The sequence below is a fragment of the Ambystoma mexicanum genome, chromosome 14 (genome assembly GCF_040938575.1).
Source record: "Ambystoma mexicanum isolate Mex_15411 chromosome 14, UKY_AmexF1_1, whole genome shotgun sequence".
NCBI classification, from domain to species: Eukaryota; Metazoa; Chordata; class Amphibia; order Caudata; family Ambystomatidae; genus Ambystoma; species Ambystoma mexicanum.
In genome coordinates, this window is record NC_090940.1 from 107,242,903 (window position 1) to 107,267,405 (window position 24,503).

At 46.9% G+C, this 24,503-nt stretch overlaps 1 protein-coding gene across 4 annotated transcripts in view; it reads left to right on the forward strand.

The window, feature by feature from the left end:
• The window catches only part of PSEN1 (presenilin 1), an 855,645-nt gene that overhangs the window by 718,990 nt on the left and 112,152 nt on the right, over positions 1-24,503 (forward strand). For all 4 annotated transcript variants that reach the window (XM_069638637.1, XM_069638636.1, XM_069638638.1 and 1 more), the window contains exons 9-10: positions 21,609-21,836; positions 23,415-23,642. In XM_069638637.1, the coding sequence (XP_069494738.1) occupies positions 21,609-21,836; positions 23,415-23,642 (456 nt within the window). The remainder of the gene's footprint in view (positions 1-21,608; positions 21,837-23,414; positions 23,643-24,503) is intronic.

A 24,503-nucleotide genomic window follows, 5' to 3' on the forward strand; every position in this document is an offset into this window, starting at 1 on the left:
TCAGAATCTGTTTGTGTCTTACTCCGAGATGCCTTCACAGTGGCTACATTGCCACAAAGGCTTCCGGCATCAGCCCCGATCCTACCTCAACAGCTTCCCGCAGGTGTCCCTGGACCATCTAGGGAGGATGACGCTCCACAACCTCCAAGGAGGGTTCAATGCCAGTCAAGGCCCCGGCAACTGTCAGACACGGGGACGGACACAGATCCAGACCACTTGGATGATGCAGCATCAACACATACGTCTCACACTGACAGGTTTGAAGATTCCATCACGGCCAATGGGGAACCTGATGAGATCCCAACTAGGTACTCTTCCCCCCCCCCCTCCATCCCCGGATGAAGTGGAGGCATTCTACGCACTCATGGCCAGGGTGGCCAAAATGTTCGCCCTCACCCTGGAGGAGCAGCATAAAGGACAGTGTCTTGTACCAGTGTAGAGAGCAGTGAAGGAAATCTGTAATATCCGTTCCACTCTTAGATGATGTCTGGGGGGATAGTCTAGTCCCCTTGGCACATCCCAGCAATGGCCCCTGCAAAAAAGGATTGTTTCTGACAAAAAATACAGGGCCTCTGGACAGCGCTCCTACCTGCCTCCAAACTCAACCTGCACCAGAGTCTGTTGTCTCTGCTGCTGCCAGGAAGAGATTTGCCAACCCGTCGTCTGCCTGCTCCGTTCCCTCGGACAAGGAGGCGAAGCGCTTGGATGCCTTTGGCAAGAAAAGCATTGCAATCTGTGAGACAGGCATGGTATCAGGAGATGACGCAGACAACAGAAATGCTATTGTTGACAAAACTTTTATTAATGATCAGGATGTTGTAACCCCTTACTAGCCCTATACTATAGTGGGATTTTCCCTATCTAAGAAAAGTCTTTGTAAGTCCAAAATGAAGGTGTGTCAAAACCTATGCCTGTCCTCACAACTATAACAAAACCTGATGTGGGAATCTTTCCTTTCTCAACCAAATAGAATTCTTCAAAAGTAAAGGCTGAACTACTTTCAACTAGCGTTCTTCTTAGGTTCCCTGTTTCAAGTTCAACACAGTTCCAATAAAGATTCAGTTCAAATGTGTTTGATCAAATTCTGAAGTTACCTTCTCCAAGTTCAAATGTACCACTTTTTTACACAAAACAAAGGCCCGGTACTTCCCTTTCCAAAGATCTAATATAGCACAGTTTGCACCAAAAGGAAAAGCCTGGGTTTCCCTTCCCCCAAGACCGCATTCTCCAGTAGCACAGTTCACCCAAAATAGAGGTCCTGAGACTCCCTTCCCCAAGACATCGCTATTGGATCCAGTTTCTGGGGGTGGACCAGTGCAGGAGGAGCGCCTGGATGGGGGGGGGGGGTCTGCGCAGAGTGGAAGTGGGGCACCGAAGGGTGAGACGCGGTATCCCCTTCCTTATGACTCCTTTTCCCCATCCCACCAGGTAGGATATCTAGAAATGGGACCCCCCCCCTTTTCCGACACACACTTTCTCACGGGCAGTTTATGGTGAGCGACAACGGACTAACACCAGAGCCGTATACCTGACATGTCCCAACACAAGGGTCAGGCAGAGTGAGGCAGTTACTGATAACTGCACACACACCTGACATCAATCGCACTTGCCCACTCGGATAAAAGGCAGAGCACGAAAGTACACTCTGGGCAAGGCCAAACGCACGAGGAAGCAGCTATTCCGGGATGGCAGTTCAAACTGAGGAGAAAGGCGGTGAGACCAGAGAGGACCACGAGGAGTGAGTTACCCTTGCCCTTTTCAAGAAAGGATTGTGACTTTCAAGAAGCCTCGAGGAAAAGAAACATAAAACCTGGTTTTGCAGCTGACGAGCGATGTAGCATGAGTCAAAGGTACACAGGTCCCTCCTGCATTGATAGCCAAGGCAGGGAGAAGCAATTGCCACTGTGGTATGGTCCTTGACTCCGACAGCAAAGCAATGCCAACGTGTTCAGCACAACCTGTGAGTCGGGAGAAACTGATAGCAGACCGGACTGTGTTATGCTCAAGTTTGCAAGTGACAACATTGTATGAACAAAGAACTTGTGTGCGATTGAACTTTATGAAACCAAAATGGGTACCAGATACACAGTGGTCCGGCGCCACGTGGGTGTTCACTCGAAGGTCTGTTTGGTACCCCCAGAGCGTGTAAATATTAAACAGTGAAATCGAAGTGGTCCTGCAGCGGGTTAAGTTAAATCCTGTACACATTCGAAAGTCATTGATTGCCTATGAACTGAAATTTGACTGAGCCCAGAAGAGGGGGACTGATTGTGTAAAAGGGAATCTGAGCCCGGAAGAGAGGGATCCAGGATGAACAGTAAAACTCACCTGTAAAAATATTGTTGTGGCAAATGTGAACCCGATTTGAGGGATGCCTGCGAATTAAAGTTGGTCCGAACCCGACTGAGGGAAGCTAATTGTGAAAGAAGGAACTGAGCCCGGCAGAAGGGTACCCCAGACGTAAAGTAAATCGCCCGACTTGAATTTTTGGAAAGGACATTTTCTTTGTTGTTTTTGATACATCAGGCCCTCTGAAGCAAGAGACTTTGAAGGCCCTGATGTTGGTAAAAGGATCTGTGAACCCATGCCGACGAAGCCCAAGAGTGTACTGTGCTCGAGTGACCCACCTTCTCCCATGCTAAAAACATGGGGGAAGGGGAGGCCAATGGCCTAAACATCCTGATTTATCATTTTGTGAACATTATGCCACACTATTTTGTAGCACAGCGGTAAGGATTCCCAATTATTTTTTTTTTATTTATTTAGGATAGGCCCTTTTTTATTTGACTAGACTCCACTCGGACTGTATTATTTGATGGTCGTAGCTTGCACTCATCTTTAGATTTGGTTTAGATAGGCGTTTTTTTCCCACCCCTGATGATAAAGTTCAATAAACACCCTTGAACTGTGTTCACTTGTGTCTGTCTTACTTTGATACCATGCCTTCCTTACAAGGCACAGTTGTCGGACTGCACTGCCCATCCATCACAGGTCACGCAACCATAAGTCTCCCCAAAGCTGTTGGGCCCCCTGTAGACTCTTCTGTCTTGTGCTTTCATTGTATTCTTTGTAACCCTCTTTGATGGCAGTTCTTTCTTTCTCACGTTTGCAACTGTGATTGGCAGTCTTGCTGATCTTTGCACACGTAATGCCCACTGCAAGTCCTCAATCCTTCATACGCCTTTAATTCTGTCCATACTGCTCTTAATTGGTTGTGCTGGTTGACATATCTGTTAAAGTGTTCATTCACCATTCAGCATATCATAGTTTTCTCATGGGCCCACCTTACAAACTGTCAAACGGCCTTGGTAAGGCATTTCCTGTGATGGCAGTACAAAAGTGGAACAACCTACCATTAAGGCTTAGACTGGAGTCCAACTACATAGTCTTCAGGAAAAACTTGAAGGCATTGTTATTCAAGTAAAGTGACCCAGTCTCCTTTGCAGGTAGCTCCTGGCCAATCTACCACTTGTCTCATCTTAATTTGAGTGTTCATATCTTGTCTTTAGGTCTGCGCCCGATGCCTGCAAGGCTTTCAGCACATTACAAACCAATTAATAAAAATAAATTGGACAGGTTTCAGTTCGGCATTCATTAACAGTAGCATTTACTTGTGTACGTTTGAATGCCAACTTTCTTTCAGTTCACTATTCAATATGGGTAGCACTTGTGTTTATTCAATCAAAGGTTTTCTCTGTTCGGTTGTCAATATGGCTAGCATTCTCTTGGATTTACTCAATTAGTGGTTTTCTTTCAGTTCGATATTCGATATGAGTAGCGTTTACTTAAATGCAGGCACTGTTACATACTTAAAGTTCCTTCAGAGCGCTCTGGTCTCCTCAGTGTCTCCTGATACTTACCGGCTTTCCTGGCTCCTCCCAGTGGCTCTCCCTAAACGGGAAAACCTCTGTATTTTCGCCAGGCACATCTGAAGACGCGGCCCGGCACCTCTGCTCCACACGCAGCCCGCGTCCCCGGCGTCTTCTGCAGCTCCAACTGCGCCCAGGCTTGCCTGTGTATGATTTTTCTTTCTCCTCTGCTACCTGGCAGCGCTTGTTACCCACATTCACAGTAGTGGGTTCCCATTCCTGCAAAGCTCCTCTGGCAGGTCTCTGGGAATCGTTGCCAGAGTCTCTGCTTCTTGGCCCCAACACAGCGGATTCTCTTCCCTCTCTTTCTTCTGTCTCTGCCTTTGAACTCCATCTTTTATACTCGTTATTAACATGCTGCAGGTGAAAAGGGTTAGACTCAATTGCCTGACCTTGTGTGAATCTGTTAGTGTGACATGCCTTACCTTCATTACTAAGTGCATGCAGGTCCCTCTTCTTCGTCGCGGTACCAAAGTGGTGTTTACAATAGGAAGTGTGCATTACTCTTATTTGCTTCTTCCTCTCATTACTTGATGGAAGATTACAAGGAAAAACTAGAAAGAACTGACATCCCATGAAGATTGAGGGTTGGTCTGGGTAGGTCAGTGTTAGTGAAGGGGGGGGATACAATGGCTCTCCTTCAGGCCCCCTCTCTCCAGTCCCCAAGGAGACACCACCCAGGTGATCCTCCTTCGCTTGTCCACCCCAGGCTTGGGATCCAAAAGAGATGGCCCTTCACTGGCCACCTGAACAGAAGATCCCTGGGAAGTAGATGTGAGAGTACCTTCAGGTTTCTCACATACTGCTGCCACGACTATCTGGGCTGCCAACGCAATAGCCATTCTCACAAGCTATGATCGCTAGTTATGGTATAAACTGGGCCCTGTCCTAAAGTTTTTGCCCGACTACAAGAAATAAGAGGCAATGGACCTCTTCCACGAGGATGAATTGGCATCAGACCATGCCATCACGGTATCAGTGGCTATCGATGACACTGGATTTCGCCTGCTTGGTAATGGGATGGTCCCTCGCAGACAAGGGTGGCTCAGGGCCACAGACATTTGGCCCGATATCCAATCCCGAGTTGTAGACCTGCTTTTTGACGGCAAAGACCTTTTTGAAAAGAAGGTGGACGAGGCTTTGCAGTCTGTTAAAACCGACATGGAGACTGCTTGTTCCCTGGACACGCTACAGCAAAGGCACCAGTCCTTTCCCTCCGGAAAAGGACGTTATAGTAGAACTTTGCGGGACAACCGCGCCACGTTCCAGTCATCCTTCTCATTCATGTCACTGTACTCCTCAGGGGACCAATACAGGAAGGAGTCCCAGTCCCACAGAGGTTCTCAGCAAGTTCCTCCCAATCAAGGGGCCAGTCTGGTAAGCAACCACGACCAGCCCAGGGGCTCAATCCTCCAACTTCAGCACCCGAGTGGAAGGACGACTGTCAAGATTTGTCAAGGAATGGAAAAACATCACATCCGCTGAATGGATGTTATCCCTTCTCCAGCACGGCCACTCGCTGGAGTTCATACACTTTCCACTGGACATTCCCCCAGCACACAAGCCGGAGAAGTTGCGGCACCTCCTGCTACAGGAAGTGTGCGCACTACTAGCAAAAGGGGCTGTGGAGAAGGTACCAAAAGACAAATTGGCTACAGGAGTACCTTACCTGCTACTTCCTGGTAAGGAAAAAGGCACTGCAAAACAAATCCGGGAGTTGTAGGCCCATATTGGATCTAAGGCTGCTCAACAAATTCTTAAAGGTGCAAACTTTCTGTATGGTGATGCTGCAACAGGTCCTGTCTCAGCGGCAACAAGGGGATTTCTTGGTATCCCTCGACCTAGAGGATGCTTATTTTCATATCCCTATTCGCTGCTCACACCGGCCCTAATATCAATTCGAGGCCCTACCCTTCGTCCTGCTCCACGGCTGTTAACCAAGTGCCTCACACCGGTAGTGGCACAACTGAGGCGGAGCAGCATCCATGGATACGCCTACTTAGTGTGAGAAACCTGAGGGATATCCTCACTCTTACTCCTCCTGGATCCTCTTATCAGGTGGCTAGGGAAAGGCCATCACTCTTGGATCCTGACCCTGGCTGCAGAGAAGCGAGGGAGGATCACCTGGGTGGAGGGTCCTTGAGAATTGGGAGTGGGGTGCGCGCAGGCGAGACATGGTATCTACCTTTCCCTATTGAAGACCAACCTAACCCTCATTAGGCTTTATAGGCTACTATAAAATCTCTCCCCTTTCTTCCCCACCTTTTTACCTCTGACAGTACTAGGGTGTGGAAGAGGCGACTAAGAGTGATGAACACTAACATTTCATGTCACCACTCTAGTACTGGGACGAAGAAGATGCCTGTAGAGTGCTTTAAAAGTCAAGCATGTCCCCTTAATTTTGGTCAGGCAAGCCCAATTGAAGATCCACACTTGCAACCTGTCAAATGGTTGCAGGTGTATAAAGGGAGAACCAAAGAGCAGCAAAGGGAGCAACATGGAGGCCTGTGTGGTAGAGACCAGCAGGGGAACTGTGTCATGAGGAGGCAGCAAGAATGCTGGCTGATGTCCCAGAGACCTGTGGAGCCCAGGGAAAACTGTGTGTGTGTGTGTGTGAGTGATCGATCTCAATCTCAGCTGGAGTCAGCAGTGAGGAAGGAAGAAGAAAGGACACGGTGTACGTCTGTGCCAAAACAGCAGAGCCATCAGCGTGTGGAGTACAGCATCTGGAATGCGAGGGGAGATCGCGGAGGCTGGCCCGTCGACCTAAGAAGCAGAGCCCTGGAGAGGAACGCCGAGGACCGGTGAGTGTCCGGGAAAGTCACCCAACACCAGGGATCTTCTAGCAGTCTACGCATAGGAAATCAAGTGCTGTATGAACGTATTGAATACCAAACTGAATGAAACTTTTAAACAAAGCCGAATTACGTACATTGAATACCAAACTGAATGAAACTTTTAAACAAAGCTAAAGTAATCTTATTGAATACAGAACTGAATAAAACGTTATTGGCAAAGTTAATAGAGGAAGAAAGGGAAAGTGCCAATTTGAAAGCAACTCACTAAAAAGAGTGCAAGTGTGAAAGATTGCAACAGAAAGGTGGGACATGAGAAAGACCACCACAAAGTGAATTTTATGAATGGATACAAAGCCAAGAGGCTAACTAAGAGGGGGGGTGAAACAGCACACAAACCCTAGAGGCTGATAAAGAGAAACCAAGTGAATGTGAATCTGTACACAAGTACAGAAGGACCTGTGTGGGCTGCAGAGCCTAGGCTTCCTGGTAGCGCAACATGTGATGGGTGGACTGTGGGGTCTGACAACTGAACCTAGACCAGTGAGATCCCTAAATGTTGAAAATCAAAGACATTGTGCAATAAACCAAGAAGGAACACTTCAAGTGAACTGGTAAGGCACGCCAGAAGAAGGGTCAACTGGACCTAGATTTGTGTTGAACTTTGGAAGATTGAAAGCAGTGCACGTGGCTACGTTGAAATCTTGGGGAATGGAACCCTGCGATTTGATGAACTGCAAGTTTTGTCTTTAGGGTGGAGCCTCAAGACCCCTCTTTTATGTGAACTGTTGCATTGAACATGACATGATATGATAGTTTATTTATATAGCGCCTACACGCAATGTGTTTCAAAGCGCTTCAAGGCAAGGGAGGGAACAAGGGAAAATACAATGACATTCTTGGAGGCCATGAACAACAAGAATATGAAATTAACTATCGCACTCGCCGGGCGACATTTCTGATAGTGCAAGAGCTTAGGAAGGGGGCGAGTTAGAAATGTGAAGACAGGCGACTACCGTACTAGGCCTGACGACATTTCTGGTAGAGCAGAGATTAACAAGAGATGAGGGAGAAAGGAGGTAGAGGAACAAAACAAGCGACTGCCATACTAGGATATGTTTTGGACACAGATAGACTTTTAATTGGAACCCTTTGACTCCAGCTTTCCTTAGTTTTGTTCAGATAGGGAAATCCCACCTTAGCATAGGGCAAGTTATGCCTTCTACCATCCTGACATTTGATTGAATAAACCATTTTCTTTTGAACTTTGAATCCGTTGTCTGTGTCTTGCTTCATGATGCCCTCACATTAGGCGACTGTTTTATGAGAGCCCCCTTCTACCCACTGGCGGAAGTCATCACACCGTCCACCATCCAGTGTCTGCAACAGCTCAAATTCTCTATAAACTTCCCAAAGTCGTGCCTAGTGCCATCAAGGCAGGTGCTCTACCTCAAAGCGAAACTCGGCACCCAAACCTGCACCACCAGGCCCTCTTACGAGAGGGTAGCAGTGCTTCTTGCAAAGGTACACTGCCTCAGCAGTGCCCAGATGACCCCAGTCCTCAATTACATGTCATTGCTGGGGATGATGTCATTGTGCATCCCTTTGATCATTCACTGCAGGCGGCACATGCGGCCGGTGCAGGAATTCCTGTACGCACGATGGATACAGGCGTCAGGGTCCTGGGACGATCGCATCATTCTGACGCAAGCCTTCAAACGGAGCCTTCACTGGTGGTCGGTGAGGGAACATCTGGTAAAGTGCCCCATTAATGCTGCCGGACGATCAGGCTAACATCACGATGGGTGCCTCGCTGGAGGACTGGGAACACCCACTGTCTGGACCAACACACAAGAGGCCTCTGGTCCGAAGAGGAAAAGAGCCTGCACATCAACCTGCTGGAGTTACAGGTGATTTTCTGACCCCTGAAATCCTTCCTCTCCCTACTAGCGGGAAAAGTGGTACAGATCTACACCGACAATACAACATCAATGTTTTATGTCCTCAGGCAAGAGGGAAACCAGGTCCCCACAGCTATCCAATGAAGCCCAGGCCCTCTGGCACTGGGCACTGCAGCACCAAAGGATTCTCGTTCACCTCCATCTGCCGTGGTTTCAGAATACCCTAGCGGTCTCCCTCAGCAGGGAGTTGCGCTCTTGTCACGAGTGGGAGCTGCACAAGGATCAATTTCACCTGTTGTTCCAGACTTGGGGCACACCAGAGATTGACCTTTTTGCCAACTACGACAACAGTCGATGCAAGAGCTCCCCCACCCGGAGAGCTTATGGGGGGCGCCTTTGCCTTTCCGTGGGAGGGAAAGTTCCGGTATGCATTTCCTCAGATCCCGCTGGTTCCTAGAGTCATCCACACCCTCAGACCATATTGGTGCAAACTGATATTGGTGGCCCCTACGTGGCTGAGGCAGTTTTGGTACTCCAGCCTCCTAGCCCTCTCGTCAGCTGCTCCTCTCAGGTTGACATCACACCAGGCGCTCCTATCCAGGAACCAAGGGACTGGACTAAACCACAATCCATCTGATGGCCTCACTCAATCTGATGGCCTGGCTCCTGTGTTTTTATAGTTTGGATCCTTGTCCCTCCCACAAGACTGCTAAAATATCCTGGCCTGGGCAAGATCTCCATCCAATTTGAGATGCTACAAGAGCAAGTGGAAGCGTTTCCAGGTGTGGTGCAGGAGCCACTAGTTGCAGCCTCCTGCCGTCCGACCACAAGACATTTTGCCCTATTTGTTATCCTTGGCTCGGTCAGGCTTGACACATTCTTCTATCAAAGTGCACATGGCTGCAATTTCCAGATACAACTGCTCCACAGGTGTTCCATCCCTGTGTTCCCATCGGCTAGTGAAGGAATTCTTACGTGGGCTGTTCAGGTCTTTTCCACCAGTTTGTCGCCCAGCTCCAGCATGGGAACTGAATGCGCTGCTGTCAAGGCGCATGAAACAGTCTTTTGAGCCTATGCACCAGGCATCCATCAAGCATCTTTCCTGGAAAACTGCTATCTTGGTGGCCAGAACATCGGCCAGGGGGGTGGGTGAAATCCAGGCATTGTTCTGCAAACCACCTAATTTGAGGTTTCACAAGGATAAGGCTATCCTTGCCTTCCTCCTTACATCTGAATCAACCAGTGGTTTTGCCAGTGTTCTTGGGCACTCAGTCTCCCGCAGAGCAAGCACTGCACATGCTGGATGTGCTGCGCGCCCCAAATACTATGTGGCACGTACTAAGCCATTGCGTTCTATGGATTATTTGTTTGTGTCTTTTGGACCTACTCGGCCGGGTGGATTGTGGCCTGCATTTCTTCTGCTATCAACGGGCCAGCAGGTCACTTGCAGGTAGGCCCCGCGCTCACTCTACCAGAGCGGTGGCTACTACCACTGCATTCCTCGCCGGTATCCCGCTGCCTGACATCTGCCATGCAGCCACCTGGAGATCGGTGCATACTTTCACCAAGATCTACTGTGTCGACAGAGATTCCACAGAAGAATCTAGAGTTGGCCAGTCGGTTCCGAGGAACCTTTTTGCGTGCAGTTAGTAATTCTCTAGTGGTAAGTTGTGCTGGGAGCTTGCCTCCACCCGTATTTATTGTTTTTTAATACTGCTTTGTAATCTATTCACAGCAAGTAAATCAATGAAAGATCCAATGCTGGAGAAGGAATAAGTTACTTACCTGTAACTCTGGTTCTCCAGCATTGGTATATTTCATATATTCACATGCAACCCTCACACCCACCCTGCATGGCTCCTCTTTTGGCTCTTACTGCCACTCACATACGCTGGCCAAATCTGAAGATGGCCGACAGGGGAGGAGTTAAGGGAGATGTTCCCATTGGCTGTGGGCAGTGTGACCCAAAATGACTGTACTAGAGATCAATAGTGACTGAAGGTTTCAGTTTAAACTGCTCTGTTACCGAGGATTCCCAGCCTGATGACTGGGAATATTCACAGCATTTGAATCTATGAAAAATACCAATGCTGGAGAGGAGGAGTTGCAGGTAAGTAACGTATTCCTGAGTACAAAATACCCCAATGGGGCAATAGTTCTTCCACTTACCTTGCAGGGCCCAATACCTGGATTAGTTGAAGATGAAATATATCAACCTCCATTCATTCATATGAATCTAGTCTAGATACTGTTGAGCCCAAAAGTGAGGTTAGATTCATTGTAGCTTGCAGACCAGCTATACTATGTTTGTTCAGTGTTTTTTTCTATCCAACTCTGAAGACCTTGTGTAATGTAATCTACCCGGGAGCCTAAGTGTTATACTAAGGGCCCCATTTTTGGCATATATATCTTTTGTACAGTGTCTAGTGTTTATTTCTGTAACTACATTAGCTATTCCCTGTCTTCGTCTCTATTCTGTACATTGTGTATATCCTGTAATCATGTAAAAATTGTATTTCTCGCTACCATGTAAATACTGTATCCTGTGTATATTCGTAACCTTTGTAAGCTCTGCATTTCCATATTGTTGCGCCCTTTTACTCACGAGTCTGGTGCGCCTAACAAATGAATAAACAAACACATTCGGGTTTACAGTAAGTACACATTTAAGCCTAATAACGCTGGGTGTTGTCCAAAAAGTGACTTAAACAATGGAGCCTTAAACTCAGATCATTGACCGCTTGCTGTGCTATCAAGTTTAATGTCACCAATCACTGTTCCGAAATCATTCTCTTCTATCTTTACTAGCCTAATCATTGGCTTCAATACTGGCCAAAAAATCAATTTACTATTGCACCAAATAGTAAAGCTGCAGAAAATCCTGGTAAAAAATAGTGCTTTAAACCAAGATACTAATTTTAAATAGAAATCCAGAGTGCAATGTTTATGTAGCTCCCACTATTCAGGTCCATATAGCCCATCTGGAAGCAATTTCATTGTGTAAGCATAAACTGCTTGAAAAAATGTTTCTTTAACATAAATGTGTCCTACCATTAAACATACATGGACAATGTGTCCTCATGAAAGATTGAAGAATGTTCATAATTCTACTTTACCCCTGATTTTTCAGATTTCATACTCTTACACCCACCTCAAATCAGATGGGCGTTGTTGAACAACGTTCAGCCTTTAATCCAATTACCAAAGTCTAATAGTTTCATCATGCAAGATGTTTGGATTGCAGCATTTCTTTTCCAAAATGGCTCTACCTTTTTGTATGTTAAAAAGCTGAACAACAAATCAGACAAAGCAGTTTTTCTACTTTGTGTTCTTGTACATCTATTCGAAACAAAACTGCCATCCAGAGTAGGACACCCCAACCTCCTCCTGTGCTACCTTTGCAGCTTTTCAGAATTGTCTACTACCCTCCTTAAACTCTGTTTATAATGATCTGGCCTTATGAAAATAAGACTGTTTTCATTCAAAATGGATAGTTCTTATCCCCTAGTTCATTATTTAATTGAAGCAATAGTCTAGATTAATTAGGAAAGTATGGGGACATGTTGACAGTCATGGGCTTCCTTTGTGATGAGCACAGAGTCCAAATCGTACGGTTGCCAACCTGCTTCTTGCTTTTATTGAAAAAGTAGGATGGGGTCGTATACTGGAAGCTTTTTTGTGCACCTAAGTGGTCATAAGACTGGAACTTGTATTTCTCCCCCACATCCCCTGCAATCCTTCAGATTTAGCCTGCAAAATCTTGTACTGGTTTAGAGGGTGTTACCGATGGGGTTTTGGGGTCAGGTGGAAAGAAATAATCGTCCGTAGTTCAGTGTTTGTAGTGATCGGCTGAAGTCTTCTGGGGCCATTCGTCCAGCTATCATTGTTCGATAAAGTAATGTCCGTTATCAATGTCTCTGTGCTCACACGTCTGTTGCACTCACTGTACATACGGAGTCTTTCTCAGATTCATTTAATTTTTACACCATTAGTGTGATTGTCTGCCACCTGGTTTTATTCAGCAGAATTAGTCTTTTTTTTATTTATTTTTTTTATGCTGTTTTATCTGTTTTCTTTTCATTTTTGTTAGAAATGCCATTATTCTCTTTCCACTTTTCTTAGTGTTTGGGATGCCATAGATACTCTTATTTTTGTTACTGTACATTTTATGTTTCTCCAGCATGGTGTCTGGCATGGATTCGCATGGTCAGACTGGGAATCCTCAGTAAAAGAAAAAACTGTTTCACTTTCACACTGTATTTCTCCTCTAAACCAATCACTGTTCTCTGGGTCATACTGCCCCATCCAATGACAGTCCTCTCACTAAAGCCCTGCCTCTGGCAGCCATCTTCAGAATTTTACTGCACACTTCAGTGTTGAGAGACCTCGAGTTGCTCTCCGGGCTATTTGTTTTTCGAGGATAAAAGTTAACTTTTTGTTCTATAGAGCCTGTGTGCTCTTTTCCTCATTTGCCGGCAATGGGATCTGTTGTCAGTGAAGTTCCGTGCCCCACCAGGGTGAAGGCTTATCGATTCTAGGCCATCTTGGGCCTACTTCGTGCCCTCCGACCATGACGGAGGAGGAGGAGGGGAAGGTCCCTCGTCAGGCCCAGCATCAAATGTGTGCTATTGATGGGTTTGTGGAAGACCAGCACCTACAATGCCTCTACTGCCTACACCCGCACCATAAGGAGGAAGAGTGCGAGATATGCCTAGGTTTCTCTAAGAAGACGATGAAAGACAGGCTTAGTAGGCTGGCAGCATTGGCTTAACTCGAACAATGCCACTGACCCGTGCTTCGAGCAGGGTCATGCCTTGTCCAGGACCGGTCGGCCCGAGGAGCTGTCTTCTAAGTCCTTTGAGGTCGCCCCATCCGTGGGAGTCCAAGATGAGGACAAGATCCGAATGTCAGAGTCCACCGGGTTCGCCTTTGATATGGGTCCCCAGTTGGATCGGGTGCGTTCAGCATCACCTTCCGCCTCTATAGCCAGCCTACAGTCAAGCTCCTCGACAAAAAGGCAGCCGTCCAGCGATGGGAGAAATCCTATAAGCCAAGCACAGAGGCGAAGGCCGCACAACCAAAGCAGTCTCAACTGACACAGATAAAATCCTCGTCGATGGCTTTGACTGCTACTACTACCACAGCAGCTACGGGCGATGATCCTATGAGGGTGGCTCCCGCAGCTCAGAAAGTGCCCTTGCCCCCACAGAGCGACACCTTGGCAAAGACTGCAGGCTCTTCAGATGGGGTAAATGTACCGACCCAGGTCCCAGTTCAGAACCCTTAGGGATGAAAAAGGGGAGGGGGGGCGAAGAGGCCCCGAAACAGTCCTCCCATGTTGCTGCTCAAACTGTAGAGGTGTCATCCAGGAGCAAAGAAGATCAAGAGTCCATGCATGCAGTCCACGAGGACAATGAGGACGAGCAGAGTTTTCCTTTCTTGCCTTCTCAGCCGAGGGACATTTCATTGGACATCCTATCAACTCTCCACACCTTGGTTTCAGAAATCCAGCTGAGGATGCCACCGGTAGCTGTAGTGCCACAAGCCCCTGATCAACCTCACTCTAAAAGGAGGGAGCGTCACCTGACGCCCCCATATCAACCTCTTCCACCCTGGCTAACCCAGAGACTGGTACGGATATGGCCACGAGCACGGATGAAGACGAAGACTCTGACACAGCTTGTCGCCACATTTGGATGCTCCTCTCAGAGTTCCATTCCATTCCATGATCCTTGCTAGGGCTTCCAAGCTATTTCAGCTGGTGCCCGAGGAAACCAAGTAGCAGGGCTTCTTGTACCAAAGGCAAGAGGCCAAAATGAAGACTATCATGGCTGTGCCCTTTTTCTGGACGATATTTGGGAGGAGGGCCTCGTCCTCATGAAGGACCCTTGAACGGTTCCTGCTAAGGAAGATAGACTGGAGAAGGAGCATAGGGTGCCGGACTCTGCATCCAAGTGCCTGAGATCGTAGCCATCACCGGACTTGTAGTGTCGGCGGCTGCAAGGAAACGGTTGGCTAAGCCGTTGTTAGTCCCTCAGGACAGCGAGAGGAAAAGAATGGACGCCATGGGGGAAGGTGATTTACGCCAGGTACGTCAGGGAATTGTGGTACAAGCAAGGATCGCCGACACAAGGTTCCAGCAGATGGGGAACGGTGTCTGCCTTCGTCGGCAGGGATGGGTGAAGGCCACTCACTTTCATCAGTATATCCAAGCGAAGGTACTGGACATGCCCTTTGACAGGGAAATTCTGTTTGGGAAGGCAGTTGACTAGTCACTCCAGGCCATCAAGACTGATACGGAGATGGCCCGTTCCCTCGGCACTCTCCAGCAGCACAGCTCGTCATCTTTTTGCTCCTCCAGAGGAAAATTGAGCAGGTCATCAAAAGGTTTCGCCACGTCTTACAGACAGCCTTCCCAGTCCTCAATGCTCGAAGCCTTCAAAGGCTGCTCCCAGGCCTGCGGTAGCAGAGGACTCCGTCACCCGCAGGGCAGGACGCCGGCACCCAATCAAGCCTGAACTGGTCAAGACGTCGGGCCCCCACTTGTGCACCATGGTGGTAGGCTAGCTGACGAGATTTGTCAGCGAGTGGAAGATCACCACTGACAGATGGGTGCTGGACGCTCTTGCCCAGGGGCACACCTTGTAGTTCAAACGCAGGTGTCCTCGTATTCTGCAGGTTCCCCGTCGGGAGCAGCACATCCCTCAACTTCTGGAAGAGGTGCAAGCCATACGGAAAGGGGTGATGGAGCTAGTTCTCCAGCCGCTCCAGTGCTCCGGAATGTATTCCAGATGCTTTCTGGTCAGAAAGAAGGCAGGGGGCTGGAGACACGACGTCTGAACAAATACTTAGTCCCAGAAATTCAGGATGGTCACATTGCAGCACCTACTCGGGCAACTGGAAAAAGGGGATTTCTCGTTGCTGGAACTGGAGGACACCTATTTCCACGTCCCCCATTCACAAACATCGGAAATGTCTACATTTCATGGTGCATGGCAGGGTGTGCAGTCATAATGTCGACATCAATAATGTCGACAGTCAAAATGTCGACAAATTAATGTCGAAAATCTATAATATCGACATACAAAAATGTCGACATTATTTTTTTCGACATTAATTTTTCGACACATAAATAAATACATAAATACATTCATTCAATACATGTAATAATTAATAAAATAAGCAACTCAGAAGGTAATTTAGTTTCATGTTTATTAAATAGTAAAAATTAATTATAGGTAATATTTAATTCAAACATAACTGCAACGTATTTTTTAAAATAAATAAATAAATCTAACAATGCATTTTTTTCAGATAAATAAATGCAACATTTGTTTATAATTTAGTTCAACATGTAATATACTAAATAACCAGTTGATGGCGCTAGCGCGTTAAAAATGTATGTTTATCATTACTAACATATTTATGTTTTGGGTTCCTACGCACGATACGTAGTACAACGTAAACGTGAGCGCCATTTTTAAAGCTCACTATCGATTAGTTTCTACCGCGGTCGCGTCTCCGTCCGTTCGGTCCTTGGATTGTTTTTTTTTTTTTGGTTTTTCACCATTTTCTTCTGGTTTTTCATCGGATGGACCGGGTCTACTTGGATTCCTTGGATTTTGCCTTCCGGATGTTGGACTTTGCATTCCTGGATGTTTCCATTTTTTTTGGATTATGGTTTTTTTGGTAGTCGTTTTTTCCTGGAGTATCGAGTTTACCTGGAACAGATATTTGGATCGTGGATTAATGCGGATTACGGATACTTTACGTGGACTTTGGACAGTTTTTTTTACTCAAGCTGTGGATTTTAGCCTGGAATCGGCACTTTTTCATGTTCAATGCAATTTCGTTTTGCACCAGGATTTATGGGGGGTTTTTTTTGGAGTTTTCACCTGTTTCAACACGGATTCCTGAGGACCATAAACTGTAAGTGTTTTTCTTAACATTTTAAGTTAAATGCAATAGAATCTAAGTAACTGTCCTTGTTCTCTATGCTGAATGCGTGTACAAGTTGTATTAATTTATTGTCATAATCTCTGTATTTTTTTGTTTTTGGCGCTTGATTTGCCAATGAAATTGTTTGTGAAATTCGCAATTCCTGGTGCTGTTCCTCTAATTTTAAGTCTCGTAAGAAATGCCATAAATTTGGATGTAGGGTGTTGAAATTTTTATTTATGCGGCTATGCCAGCCTTCTAACGCGTTATTTGTTCTTGGTTTGTTGTCCATGGTAGACTGGTAGCAGTTCCACAAATCAATTGGGTATTTCGGTCTGCGTCTGTTGCCACTCTTAGTTAATTGGTCTATCCAGGTATTTTCGAAGTAGTCCAGTAAATTTGTACATTCATCCTCATGATTTTTATAGTATTGACTTTCAATTAAATGTTCGTAATAAGTAATAACATGATTTTCCGGTACAAAAGCCAAAGCAAAAAGTTTCTTAACGTTAATTTGAAAGTAACTGTCCTCCGTATATTTTGATCCCAAACCTAATTTTTGTATTTTTCTCCAAACACTTTGTGTGAAATGAAAAAAACATCCTTTTATTTTAGTTTCTCTGTACACGCTAGAAAATTCCTTGATTTGAGCTGTTTCATAATCCATGATTATTGTCTCTGGTTTTGAATCTGGTGTTATTTCCTTAATTTTATTGTATATGATTTTGTATGCGTCCTGTTTTTTTTGGCATCAAAAAGTAAATTAGTGGTATTATTTTGTCATTGCTTGTTCCATGTACGGTGTAAAATTGAAAAAACGGGTGAGGGCATACCTTAAAAGTGGCGTCACTCTGCCAATTTTTGCTTTGACTCAGATGTTGAAAGTTTTTTGCGGTAGCGAACACCAAGATTTTGTCATTGTTTATTCCAATTGAGTCACAGTAAAAATTTTCTCCTCGTGCAGTAACTTTAAAAATGTCCGGAATAGTTATATTTTCAAAGGATGTAGGTGGAGGGGGTAGGTTTTCATTAGTATGTTTGGCTCGGTTAATAGTGCGCTGCATTAATTTTTCAGCCGGTAATTGCGCTGTTACATGTGTTGGTAATTGGCCACAAACTTCTCTGAGTACAGATCCACTAGCTTCCCCCTCATGTTCAATTGCTTTTCTTTTTAGTTCCGTTAAGGTTTTCCTGATTATTATATTCGTCTGATCAGGCATATGATTGTGTTCAGCTTTTCCCTTTACCTCTGTTCCGACTGTTACTGCGCGTGCTGTACATTTATTTTTTGCATATTCTGTGCAGCGCCAGTAAATCCTCTCTTTTCGCTGAAGCTCCTTATAGAATATGTAACCATTCCAAATTAACTGCTTTCCTCCTTTTTGGCTTTCTATAAATTCTACTTTGTTTTCCATTTTATCACCTGAAACGATACATAAAATTAGTTTTTTGTGGTATTTTATACTATGTGTTTTATAGTACACTTTATTTTTTATAATGGTAGTGTCTTACCTTTTCTCCTGTTATAAGTATGAATGAAGTGTAATCAATTGCCCGAAGTATCCTCTCAAGAGATGTTCTGTCAGGTAATGACGGTTTTCCACAGCCGTTACTGGTTTCCTGCTACCAAATCAAGGTGCTTTACTCAGGAATTTCATCTACTGTGTTAACCATTTCGTAACCTATCTTTATCTAGTGTAACAGACAAGTGGGTGATGAAGGACGAAGGGAAGGGAAGGGGAGGGGGTGCTGGGATGGTTCGTGTTGTAGGTTGAGGTTGGGCGGTTGGGGGGGGGGGGGGGGACCCCCCCCCAATAATTACTTCGGGTTATTGTCTGTTAATCGATCATTTTTTTTGTCGACATTTTTTTTCGAAAAATTGACTTTCTCCATTATATGTATGGGATGTCGACATTACTGTTTTCGACATTTTTTTTCGACTTTTTTGCTTGTCGACATTTTTTTTTCGACATTATGACTATAAACCGCATGGCAGCACTGCCAGTTCAAGGCCCTACCGTTCGGCTTGAAGTCGGCCCCTCACAAAATGCCTGGCACCAGTGGCGGCCCATCTACGTCTGCAGGGCATACATGTTTACCCATACCTGGACGATTGGCTGATCAGCGCCTGCCCTCGCGGGAGCTGGCCCACAAGCACATGAATGGCAGCTGTCCGACTAGTGACGAATCTGGGATTCTCCATCAACTCTCCTAAGTCCTGCTTAACGTCATCGCAGAACGCACTTTGTTCCTCTGCGCCAGACTCAACACGGTGTCTTGCCTGGCGTCGCCCTTAGAGGAGAGGCTAACAGCCATTCAAGGAAAGGTGCAATGACTGTCATCAGCGAAGACGGCCACTGTGCGAGCCATCAAGTCGTTACTGGTCATGATGTCCTCTTGCATCTACCTCGTCCATCTCTGTAGTTTGCAGATGCGACCCTTACAAGAATTCCTGAATGCCTGTTGGATACAAGTGTCTGGAAGCTTTATGGACCAAGATCCCTCTCAACAAGGAGTTCGGACGGCCGATAAAAGTGGTGGAAGATCCGCTCCCGCATCGTCCAAGGCACAGGATTTCAAATTCCCCCTCCCCATACAAGGGATGGTCGCCATGGACACCTCCCTGGAAGGTTGGAGAGCGCACATCAGACGTCGTCTGCCCGCCAGAGGCCTGTGGCTGCCAGAGGAGAAGGATCTGCATATCGACATCCTGGAGCTACGTGCAGTGTTCTGGGCCCTGAAGTCGTTTCAACCATCTCTGAAAGACAAGGTGGTGAGGTTCTTCATGGACAGCACCACAATTTTCTACATCAGAAAGCAGGGTGGCACTCGATCACCGGCGCTCTCCAAGGAAGTTCAGGACTTGTGGCACTGGGCTGTCAGGCAGGGGATGTTCCTCGTCCCTCTCCACCGGGTGGGAGTCAAGGACACTACCGCACACTCCCTCAGCAGGGAAATGCGCTTGTGTCACAAGTGGGAATTTCGTCAGGATAAGGTGGACCGACGGCCAATGGGGCATACCCGAGATCGATCTGTTTGCCACAGCTGCGAACACCAATGTCAGGTTTGGCAGTAGATTCCACCAGCCGAGGAGCTTGGGGGGGGGGGGGGGTGCATTCTCCTTCCCATGGGAAAGGCTGTTTCTGTACGCGTTCCCTCTCCTGCTAAGAGTCATCAACACACTCTGTGCCAATGCAAGAGGATACTCATCGCCCCGATGTGGCTGAGGCAGATTTGGTATCCAGACCTGCTCAGTCCATCAGCGTCGCCCCCAGTCAAGTTGCTGGTGGTTCCGGATCTGCTTACCAGAGAGGGAGGCGCAATCCTTTATCCTGCTCCTGCAGCCTTAGAGTTTGGAGGTAATGAGTTCCCAGCGGACTACAGGAAGGTCCTCGCCAAGGCCAGGGCATGGTCGACTTTGAAGTGCTACGGACATAAGTGGAAGCGTTTTGCCACGTGGTGGTGGATGTAGATCCTTCTGTACTTGCTGTCCTTGGCAAAGGCTGGCCTGGCTCACGCATCCATCAAGGTACATCTGACGGCCATCTCCCGCTACACCAGGTCCCCGGGGAGATCCTCACTGTGGTCCCACAGACTTGTCGAGGAGTTTCTCAAATGCCTTTTCTGATCCTTCCCTCCAGTGAAGGTTCCTTCCTCGGCATGGGAACTCGGTGGTTCTGACGAGGCTCATGGGGGGCCCTTTGAGCCTATGCATCAGGCCCCACTCAAATTTCTCTCGTGGAAGACTGCTTTCCTTGTGCCCATCACCTCTGCCAGACGTGTAGGTGATATCCAGGCCCTGTCCTGCAAGCAACCGTACCTGACTTTCCACGATTTGAAGGAGGTGCTGTGGACGCACCCCTCTTTTATGTCGAAGGTTCTGTCGGAGTTGCACTTCACAGAGCCTTTGGTGTTGCCTGTTTTTTTCCCCGGAGACTTTGTCACCGTCTGAAAGGGCTTTGCACTTGCTAGACCTTGCTCGTGCCCTGAAGTTCTACGTGACACGCACAAGAGTTTTCGGAGACTTCACAATTGTTTTTGAACTTTGGTCCTGTGAACCATGGGAAGGCCTTGTCCAAGGCTTCCAATTAAAAATGGCTGCCGGGCCATCTGAGAGCCCACTCATCAGAGTGATCGCCACAGCGATGGTGTTCCTGTCTGGTGTGCCCCTGCTAAACATCTGCAAGGCTGCTACGTGGAGGTCCACATACACCTCCCCAAAGTTCTACTGCGTCAACAGAGATTCCGGGGAGGAGTCCGGAGTCGGCCAAGCAGTGCTACGCAACCTGTTCGCTGGATGAGAGTCTGTTCCAGAGGGAAGAGTTAATTGCTTCTGTTGACCCTTGCCACCTCCTGTGGTTGTGTAATGTTGTACTGCTGTGTATTTGTTATTCATGAGCATGTGAATCCATGCCAGACCCCATGCTGGAGAAGGTTTAAGTTCCTTACCTGTAACTATAGTTCTCTGGAATGGGTCTGGCATGGATTCACATGCGAAACGTTCCTCCGGCCCCTCTGGCTCTTACTGCCATTTTAGGTGCTTACCAAATCTGGAGATGGCTGCCAGAGGCGACTCTTAGGGAAGAGGACTGTAATAGGATGGGGGCAATATAAACCAGAGGACACCGATTGCTTTAGCGGAGAAATACACTTTTAAAGTGAAACCTGTTTTTTTCTTTTTTCTTTTACTGAGAATTCCCAGCCTGACGACGGAGAATATTCATGAGCATGTGAATCCATGCCAGACCCATGCTGGAGAACAATAGTTACAGGTAAGTAACTTAAATCTTCTCTCAGATCAAATGGTTTTTTCCATAATGTTGGAAATCCAGATGAAAATCTCAATTTCCCCTGTAAATTCATGATGTGGCAAGTTATTTTTAATCCATTTTGGAGTGATTCATTTCAAAACAGCAAAAGGCAACGGGTAAAATTTTGTGCTGCAAGTTTTACTGAATGTTATTCTTTAAAACAAAAGGTATAAACCTCTAAATCGGCACCTTGATATATTGCAGTGTATTGCATTACAGAAATTGCATTGCAAAAACATTATGCACTGTATAATGGAGGTTCATAAAGCATTATTTTCTTCTTTTGTATCTCAGTTAGCGATCCAGACCCAGCCAATGAAAACTCCACCACTGGTACAGGATCCAATGAAGCAGCACATGGTACCAATGTGGTGTCTGTTGAGGATGATGACAGAAGCTTTGGCCCTCAATGGCGACAGCACAGGGATGAAACGCGTGGACCCTATGCATCCACTCCAGAGACACGTGCTCCTGTTCAAGCAATGCCCCACACCAATCCCCCTGTTGAAGATCCTGAAGAGAGTGAGTACATAAGCCATACATTTTCATTAAGACCTTTTCAGACTCCCTTAATGCAAAAAAAGCTTTCATTTTGCAAATTTTGTTTTATTTTAGATAATGCTAGAATGCTTTGGAATAGTGTCCAAGATACCCACCTGCTGATTATGCATTAAACTCTTTGCTGCTCTAATATAAGATGTGGGGGTGTCTTGCATGGAGAGCAAGCAAGCAAGTCGAAGGGGAGAGAAAATATATCCTACTCCTACGTCACGTCCTCTTTCCTCCATACTGTATGGGCGTCCCTCGCTAGATGCGAGACGGAACCTTTTTCACCAGAAAAAAATCATCTTCCCCTTATAAAGTTAGATACACGCGGGGTGCGGCCGTGGGTGAATGCGCTCCCCTGACTCAGCCGACCGGCGGCACTGCCCAGTCCTCTTTTCTGCATCGACAGGGTAACAGACCGCTTCCACCAGTGCTTCTGGGTTAAGCCTCCAGCTTAGTAATTCCACATGCTCTTCCCTGGAGAAGTGTTTGTCGTCTTCTTTTTCTTCTTGTATTCAATCAGATACCTCTGTCCTCTGGCACCATGCTCCTCCGCAGCGCATATCGACGTTGGTGGGCTTCAGCAGGTGTCCAGCCTGCGAGGGGCTCTTCCCTATGGTTCTCTGCCTCCACTGCCTTGGACCCAACCACGGCTGGGAGGGCTGTACCGCGTGTACCGCTGTACCGCTTACACCACGCGCTCTGAAGAACAGGTTAGCTAGGTGGAGGGAGCTCTTAGGAAGGTCGACTCTAGAGTACTTAAAGGAATTCGTCAAGCACAAGTCCAGGCCCAAGGTAGGGGCACTGTTCATCTGTACCCTGCAAAGGCGATTCCTTCCCCAGGAAGCGCATGAGTGGGAGGGACCTTTTCAGGTTCTTGTACCAGTGCAGGTGCCAAGGCTGCTACAGCTACCAGCCGAGGGGTCGCGAGATCCTACCGGTGAGGGCACTGAGGGACCGCAAGGTTCTATTACCGGGTTTACGCCCAAGGGACTATGCCCTAGTACCGGTCAGATGTCTGAGGGGCGCCTGCACCAGGCACTACCGCCAACAAAGCTGAGGGCAATCTGCCTTCCAGGCCTCGTCCTGAGGTGCAGGCTAGGCCTCTACCGCCAAGAGTCTTGGAAGAGGCAAGGGCCAGCGTGGCAAGCGCTGACGACGGAGAATATTCATGAGCATGTGAATCCATGCCAGACCCATGCTGGAGAACAATAGTTACAGGTAAGTAACTTAAATCTTCTCTCAGATCAAATGGTTTTTTCCATAATGTTGGAAATCCAGATGAAAATCTCAATTTCCCCTGTAAATTCATGATGTGGCAAGTTATTTTTAATCCATTTTGGAGTGATTCATTTCAAAACAGCAAAAGGCAACGGGTAAAATTTTGTGCTGCAAGTTTTATTGAATGTTGTTCTTTAAAACAAAAGGTATAAACATCTAAATCGGCACCTTGATATATTGCAGTGTATTGCATTACAGAAATTGCATTGCAAAAACATTATGCACTGTATAATGGAGGTTCATAAAGCATTATTTTCTTCTTTTGTATCTCAGTTAACAAACCAGACCCAGCCAATGAAAGCTCCACCACTGGTACAGGATCCAATGAAGCAGCACATGGTACCAATGTGGTGTCTGTTGAGGATGATGACGGAGGCTTTGGCCCTCAATGGCGACAGCACAGGGATGAAACGCTTGGACCCTATGAATCCACTCCAGAGACACGTGCTCCTGTTCAAGCAATGCCCCACACCAATCCCCCTGTTGAAGATCCTGAAGAGAGTGAGTACATAAGCCATACATTTTCATTAAGACCTTTTCAGACTCCCTTAATGCAAAAAAAGCTTTCATTTTGCAAATTGTTTGTTTTATTTTAGATAATGCTAGAATGCTTTGGAATAGTGTCCAAGATACCCACCTGCTGATTATGCATTAAACTCTTTGCTGCTCTGATATAAGAAGAGGGGGTGTCTTGCATGGAGAGCAAGCAAGCAAGTCGAAGGGGAGAGAAAATATATCCTACTCCTACGTCACGTCCTCTTTCCTCCATACTGTATGGGCGTCCCTCGCTAGATGCGAGACGGAACCTTTTTCACCAGAAAAAATCATCTTCCCCTTATAAATTTAGATACACGCGGGGTGCGGCCGTGGGTGAATGCGCTCCCCTGACTCAGCCGACCGGCAGCACTGCCCAGTCCTCTTTTCTGCATCGACAGGGTAACAGACTGCTTTCACCAGTGCTTCTGGGTTAAGCCTCCAGCTTAGTAATTCCACATGCTCTTCCCTGGAGAAGTGTTTGTCGTCTTCTTTTTCTTCTTGTATTCAATCAGATACCTCTGTCCTCTGGCACCATGCTCCTCCGCAGCGCATATCGACGTTGGTGGGCTTCAGCAGGTGTCCAGCCTGCGAGGGGCTCTTCCCTATGGCTCTCTGCCTCCACTGCCTTGGACCCAACCACGGCTGGGAGGGCTGTACCGCGTGCAATGCGCTTACACCACGCGCTCTGAAGAACAGGTTAGCTAGGTGGAGGGAGCTCTTAGGAAGGTCGCCTCTAGAGTACTTAAAGGAATTCGTCAAGCACAAGTCCAGGCCCAAGGTAGGGGCACTGTTCATCTGTACCCTGCAAAGGCGATTCCTTCCCCA